The 7,286-nt window shown below is 42.8% G+C and overlaps 1 protein-coding gene across 1 annotated transcript; it reads right to left on the bottom strand.

Annotated features, from left to right (window-relative positions):
• Positions 1-3,921: 3,921 nt before the first annotated feature.
• Positions 3,922-7,109, bottom strand: arl4ab (ADP-ribosylation factor-like 4ab). The gene is made up of 2 exons (XM_080442263.1): positions 6,974-7,109; positions 3,922-5,796 (listed from the first exon to the last, which is right to left on the bottom strand). Exon 2 carries the CDS (start codon positions 5,686-5,688, stop codon positions 5,083-5,085), a length of 606 nt encoding a protein of 201 aa, XP_080298389.1. The 5' UTR covers positions 5,689-5,796; positions 6,974-7,109; the 3' UTR covers positions 3,922-5,082.
• Positions 7,110-7,286: the final 177 nt, after the last annotated feature.

The raw sequence follows: 7,286 nt of genomic DNA, 5'->3' as shown, positions 1-7,286 counted from the left end.
AAAAGAATGATCGCATACTTTCGCAAAGTGTAAAAAGGCCTGATGTCACTTCCTGTTCTCTGGACCAGCATGGTGGGGGTGAGTGGGCCAATGGGGTGAGCAGTGGTGGAATTTTCACTTAAGTAAAAGCAGCAATACCACAGTATAGAAAAGACTCACAGAGGCATAGTTACACATAAAAGGCCTGTATTCGGAATTTTACTGGGGTACAAGTACAAAAGCAATGGCACCAAATATACTTTACAGTACCAAAGTAAATGTACCCACATTTTTCAAAACCCTTTAGAAAATAGCCAATATAAAAGCCCACAACGTGTCGCAGCGGGACGCATTGTGAGCTTGTAGAATGACTATTTTCAAATAGTCAAAGTATAAAATAGGGCTGAATTGGTTAATGTGTGTTTTGTAATAATATAAATCTAAATCTACAAAACTAAGTTTTCATGTAATTCTGCAATATTTGCCTAGTGTAAAGTATAAAAAAAAGGATACAAAACTGGAAATACTCAAATAAAGTAAAAGTACCTCAAAATTGTACTTAGGTACAGACAGTACTTGAGTAAATGTACTTAGTTGCTTTCAACCACTGGAGGTGAGTAGTATTACTCACAGGCAGCAGGTTTCTGGTCAGGAAACCATGACCAGGGCACAGGGAGCGGTTCTTCCTCTCTTATCACTATTATGTCTTCCTCCCTGCGCTGACGACGATACCGTCCACACCCTGTACAATTCACACAGAAGAGGAGGAGGGCGGGGAGGCAAAAGGCCCAGATCAGCAGTTCACACAAATCACCATTCAGCATGTACAACTTTTAGCCGTTCACACCCATTTGGAGAACTGCCCTAGACTCAGACTGTCATTGCAGACAGGCTTTTGTCTCTGGGACCCCAATCTACACTGTAAAGTCCTCTGTGTTATTCTCAGTCCAACAGTGTACAAGTTGGAGTTACAGACCTGTAACAGTCCATTTGGTGTCCTAACTATCAATCATTTAGCTTTGATAAATGATCCAAAAAGGATCCTAAGGTCTCTCACGTTGAGAACCAGTGAACCAGAGTGTGAACTTTACTTGACTTCAGAAACAAACAACCACTAACACACAACAGGTCGTTCGTTCTGGCATTGATGCAGAGATGCTGCCTCAGTTGTGTGGCAGCAGGTACAGACAGTGTACAGAAGGTACAGTATGTACTGTTTGAGCAAGAGCAGGAAGAGCTTCCATTTAAGGCCTGTTGTGCAAAGGTTAACCCTCCAGATATATGCCCAACATTCTTTCTTGGAAGTCATTAATGACCATGTGCACCGCTTGTTTATTACAGGGAGCTCCAACATTTATGACCACAGTGGTGTACAATACTACACACAGCATGGGCGAGCCCGGAGCCAGTGTGGAAGTGTGAGGGAGGGCTCTACAAGGTTCTGACTCGACGCAGTGTGTCACGGGCCAGTGATCAAGCCCACAACAAATTGGCAGTTCTATAGGCCCACTAGTATTGCTGGTGGACTAATCTCTTGATAATTACTAGACTGGATCAAAGGGAAGGGGTTGGGACAGGATTTTGCGCTGCTGCAGGAAGGAGAAGGGGGCTGATACGATGGTATGGGAACAACTGAACCCTGCGGCAGCCTCCGTCACTTTGATGAACTGGGTTGGCTTCTCTCAGCCAGAGGCCATGGGAACAGGGAGAGTTTTAACCTGCCGTGCCATCCTGCCCTGCATGAGCCGTCTGTAATGGAAAAACTGTACACACACTAAAATTGTGGTTCTCCAGTGGTTCTTTGGGGTGGTTGAGGTGCTATGTAGCACCACTGCCATAAAAACCTGTTAAGCCCCTATATGTGCTGGTTCTAAGCTACCTTAATGAAATGTTAACTAATGTTAACAATGTAATGCTCCTTCAGTAACTAACATATTAGAGTTCTATATTTGTGTTCCTTCACCCTCGATGTGGTTGCAAAGTTTATGAAAAGCTGCTGTGAACTTATTAAAACAAGGCTGCATATTTTAATCCGCATTTTGAATTCTCTTTTGAGTTGCTGGACTGGAAGGCTTGGCATCACAAACAGCACCAGGGTTTCTGGGAGTACATTGCCTGTGCATGCTGGGCACCCAATCTGCTTGCATAGTCTACGAGAGTCTCTGAGACTATTATAATATTATCATCATATTCACTTTGATTATCCCTATCTGCATGCAGGGTTTGAGACCAAAAAAAAGAAACAGCATATTTTTTGGGTGTGTTTGCCTCCGTTAAACCTCCCCACTCCCATCACATACATTCTCAAAAATATTGGGCTATTATTCTAACACAATTATAATACTGGTTCTGATTTCCTTAATGCTTGTTCTAGGAATACTCATGGTCAATTTAAAGTTTGATACCATGGTCCATGCCTCTGGAACAACCTGCCTGAACACCATTAAAAGATAAATAATTTGGCGTTCAAACTCAATGATATTTACTATAAACATTCTAAACCTTATTGTTGTTTTTCACTGTTTAGTTTACAATTTTTCATTTGTCTTTGTATAAGCCCACTTGGGTTTCTTACTCCTGCACATTTCTATTATTCTTTGTAATTCTTTCTTTTTTAACTGCATACCTCTATCATTGTGTGCATTCTGTGCAATTAATGTTTTTGTTTTGTTTTGTAAGTTATAAGGTATATTTCTTTGTGGCTCCTTAACCACTTTAACCCTATATACTTCATTGACCGGTGTCCCCCAAGGGTCTATACTAGACCCTTCCTTTTTGCCCTCTACACATCAAATCTCTTCCCCGAAAATAGCCGATCTACATGCTCACAGCGCGTCACATTGCGGCACATTGTTAGCTTGTAGATCTGTTATTTTGACAGAATGTTGAACTAGTGTTCACGTGGTTAAGCGGTCGTCTCTGCTCTGACCAGTGCCCCCTCCATGTCTGTTATTGTTCCAGGAGGAGGAACTTGTCCTGGGCCAGAACTGGCTGTGCCCACTCTTCTCAAAACACCCACAGCTACCAAAACCAACATCCTAGTACAACAGAAGCCAGTCCAGGATAAACATCTAAAATAAATGGAACCTTTTTACCTCTCAAATAAAATACCCCAAAATCTGATAACGGGCTCTTAGTATATTTAGACACTGGTTATCGCAAAGCAACCCAGAAATATTCTACAGATTTCAAAATTTTTTAGACTGTTACAAATGCATTTCCTGGTGAATCTGTTTTAGCTGTATCAGCTAATAACTTGAAAGGGCCAGCTGCAATACAGAAATAGAAACAAGTCCCCTCGACAATTTTTATTGGGAATATTCATGAGCATGCAGACTAACTCCCTACAGTACTTAACCTCTAGCTGTCACTGTTTAACTTGAGCTGGTTTCAGTGCAGAGCATGAGATCTGTGGATGGGTGTAGGCTGGCAGTAAATACACAGTGATGTAATGTAAGGTAGTACCCAATACCCATGTAAAAACACATGACTGACTCCATCTGTTCAAGCTGTCTTCTGCTTGACTGTTTCAGGGCCAGAAAGAGCCCTGTAACCTTTTCTTCTGAAAACATAACCATAACCCCTAACCCTTTCTCTGTATTTACACTGTGTTGTGTACAGCTTAATAACCACTTTCAACCTGGCGTCGCTACTGTGGGCGCTGCCAAAATAATGTATAGAATATTATATTAAAATGTTCAAACGGCAGAACATAGGCAAATATTGTTGTAGGCCTGCTATTTTTCAAAGCTTGTATATCTGCTATTTTTTTTAACCAACACCATTGTAGGACGAAGTATAAAACATGGCATAGGTGGTTAATTACAGCCACCTATGCAGGTACACAGACAGCTGAGGAGGAGCAATGCCATTTTTCACTAGTGTGCCAAGTAACCTGTACTGTGACAAGATAAAGAAACAGGCTGTTGTATAGTTGTGCCACACGGTTGCTTTATTCAAGGTCAATACATTGGATCAAAACACATTCACATTCATGAACACCCTGCCAAACACACAGAGTGAAAGGGTGACACATGTAACAGAATCTCTCTTTAAGTACAAAAACCCCCCACTTCTTTTGAAGCCTTATTTCTCTTCATTTAGTCTCATAAACTTCATATAACATTTTTGTTCATGTAAGCTTGAAGGTCAAGAAAAGGACCGATAAAGTGCATTTTGACTCTTGTCTTGATTGAACACTTGACTGTCTTTTAGACACGTTGGCTCTGACACCAGCCTGCTTCATAGTACGAGGATGGAGATTTGACAAGGCAGCCAATGAATATTCCTGCTGAGCCAACAGAGTCTATCACTCAACAGAATTACACACGACGCATCCACTGTGAGCAAGGCTGGTGCTGAACACAACCCCCCCCCCCATAATGATAGTCACACAGTCGCTGTAAATGTTTAAACTCCATGACCGACAAAACATTTTTTAATATAATATAGGAAGGAGCCCCATCTGTGCATTCTTAACTTAGTATTTCATCAAATCTAATGTAAACTTTGTGGACCCTCTTCCCATTGTGCAACATGGAGACAAAATACACAGGACTATCTGTCATTACATTAAAAAGATTGACATCTGCAAATTTGATCGCTCTCTCTAATACACAACTCTACCTGGAATCTCAACACTAGCTTTGGTAAACAAAACAATACACTGTTTTTCTTTTCTTTTTATCAGTAAAAATGCAGAACAGCAGGTAGGCTACAAACATGAGTCAAGAGTCTTGTTGGAGTCCATAGTCCAGCATTGACACACATGTTTGTTGTGGTCTTTGTTGAGGGCTGCAGTATGGCGTAATACTTCCTTTAACAACATTAGTGTTCCTATACTGACACTGGATTGTCACTATCCAAAGTCCACGGCGCACGCGGCAAAATCAATCGCGCTGGCCCCGGTGACAACAACACCGTAATAACCCTGATCAAACAGTTCCAAATGGACTGATCAAACTCATCGATCAGCCACTGATACAGACTTCACAGAGAAGTCAGCTGCGTTGGCTCAGGGCCACTGTGGGGCGTTCACTTAGGCTCCACCACCCATTTCAGTCCTAAGACAGCTCTTAATGAGCGCCTTCCTGTGGGTGCCAATCATCTCTTCTTCTTCTGCTGCCGAAGCACCTTTCTCCTCTTCATGATCATGGCGTGGAGCTTCTCCAGCCCTTCCTGCAGACCTTCTCCGATGATGGCACAGGTGGGCTGCAGGTGCCAGGGCGTGGAAGCACCCAGCTCCTTCAGGGCCAGCATTTGCTCCATCTCAGCCAGGCTAAGAGAATTCCTGAGGTCCTGCTTGTTGGCGACCACCAGAACTGGCACTCCCTGGTTCTCTGCCAGCCGTGTGATCTTGTGGAGCTCTGTCTTGGCCTCCTCGATGCGCTCGGAGTCCACAGAGTCCACCACGAACACGATGCCGTCTGCGCAGCGAGTGTACGATCGCCACAGAGGCCGTAGCTTCTCCTGACCACCTACATCCCAGAAGTGGAAAGACGCTGTCCGCCGGCTAGGACCCAGCGACATTTTGATCTTCTCTGTGTTAAATCCTTTCGTTGGGACAGTGTTCACAAATTCATTGAAGCGTAGGCGGTACAATACGGTGGTCTTTCCCGCACAGTCCAGTCCTAGAATGACAATGTGGAGGGCCTGGAATGACGGGAGACAGGAAAAGAGGGCATGCTGGTCCGATAATCCGTTCCCCATCTTGATGATAAGACGGCGTTTGAGGACACAGGAGCCTAGGGGAGGTCTCTCTACTTTCACCAGATATTCCCAAGGCTGCTCTTAATCCCAGGGGGCTGCAGCAGGAACCTGGAAAAATAAAAGAGGTTTCACTGAAAGCAACTGTAAAAACACACAACTACAACTACTACTCCATTGCTTTATAATCAAGAGAAGTGAATGAAAGTTCCATCTCCCATTATCATTCTAGAACACTACACATCCTGAAAGCAATCTAGGCCATGGGGTCTTCAACAGGGGGTCCGGGACCCCTAGGGGGTCCTCAGAGTTACTACAGGGGGCCACCAAATGTTTGTGTGATAGTAATTTTTTTTTTACATTAACCACTTGAACCCTAGAATTCATTTTCTGAGGGGATTAGCCGAAAATAGCAGATCTACAAGGCAAGCTCACAACGTGTTGTGAGCTTGTAGATCGGCTATTTTCGGAAAAGAGGTTTGGTGTAGGGGGAAAAAGAGCAGATAAAGTACAAGTGTTCTAAGTATTTAGGGTTTAAGTGGTTAATATTACTGTCTGAAAATACACATTAACATGAATCCAACACTGATGACAGTGCTGTCAGGTCTATGAAGCTATCTATGAAATCTATGTATTGTATATTATACAATATGTAGAGTGGGGGGGGGTTCATCTATCTATCAGCTAAGGGGGTCCTTGGCCTGAAAAACGTTGAAGACCCCTGATCTAGGCGTTATTCGGTAGCAGGAGATGAATGAGAAGTAAAGCAGCGGGGCGTATGGGAGCCTATTTGCAACAGGGATTTGATACGCTAATTCCTATTCACTAGGTAGACTCAAGTCAACAGGGCGCCTCTTTAATTCCACCCAGATCGTGTTTTCATTAAATAGTCTTATCCTTTTCCCCCCCAGTAACATACCGATATCAGAAGTTTGTTTTTTTATCGGTTATAGTCTAAAACATTAACGGCTCTTCTGTTAAAGGTGATCAAAAAGAAGAGAACATAAATTAAAAAAAGGAAAGCTGTTGCTCAGCAACATACCCACATACGGCTTGGTTTGAGCCGAATATTTCAACAAGTGTTACAAGAAAATAAACGGTTGACACAAATTAGCGACCTTATGAGGAGGGGGTCTGGCACGTATAGGCTAATATGACACACGAACTACAACTAAAACCCAATGACATTGTACAATATTAAACTGTCAAAAAAATTAGGCAGCGAAATATTTATTTACAATATTTTGCGTGGTGCACGTTGCTAGATATTATAAATGCATCTTCTTACCTGTTAATTAATTTGATCCTCCGATTATAAAACAGCAGAAACAACAGTGAACGTTGCAGCAGCAGCAGGCAGGTAATGTAAATGTAATGTAATGTATCCTCAAGAAGCTGATTGTCATCCACATCCACTCATCCAGGGAGGTAAAGTGCGTCTGGCGTGTCCGTTGTGACTCCCCTCTCCATTCCCAGGCAGTGTTGCCAGGTTTCGAGAGAGAAATAAGCAACCAAATCAATGAAAACAAGCCCAAAAGAAGCAACTAGGCCACATGAGCACTTTAAACCTATATACATTGGCTATTTGAAAATAGCCAATC

This window comes from Gymnoscopelus braueri, assembly GCF_963280865.1.
Source record: "Gymnoscopelus braueri genome assembly, chromosome: 11".
NCBI lineage: Eukaryota > Metazoa > Chordata > Actinopteri > Myctophiformes > Myctophidae > Gymnoscopelus > Gymnoscopelus braueri.
This window is presented reverse-complemented; position numbering and strand designations above follow the sequence as displayed.

Coding starts and splice junctions, on each gene's coding strand:
- arl4ab (XM_080442263.1), bottom strand. CDS start 5,688: ATGGGGAACGGATTATCGGACCAGCATGCCCTCTTTTCCTGTCTCCCG.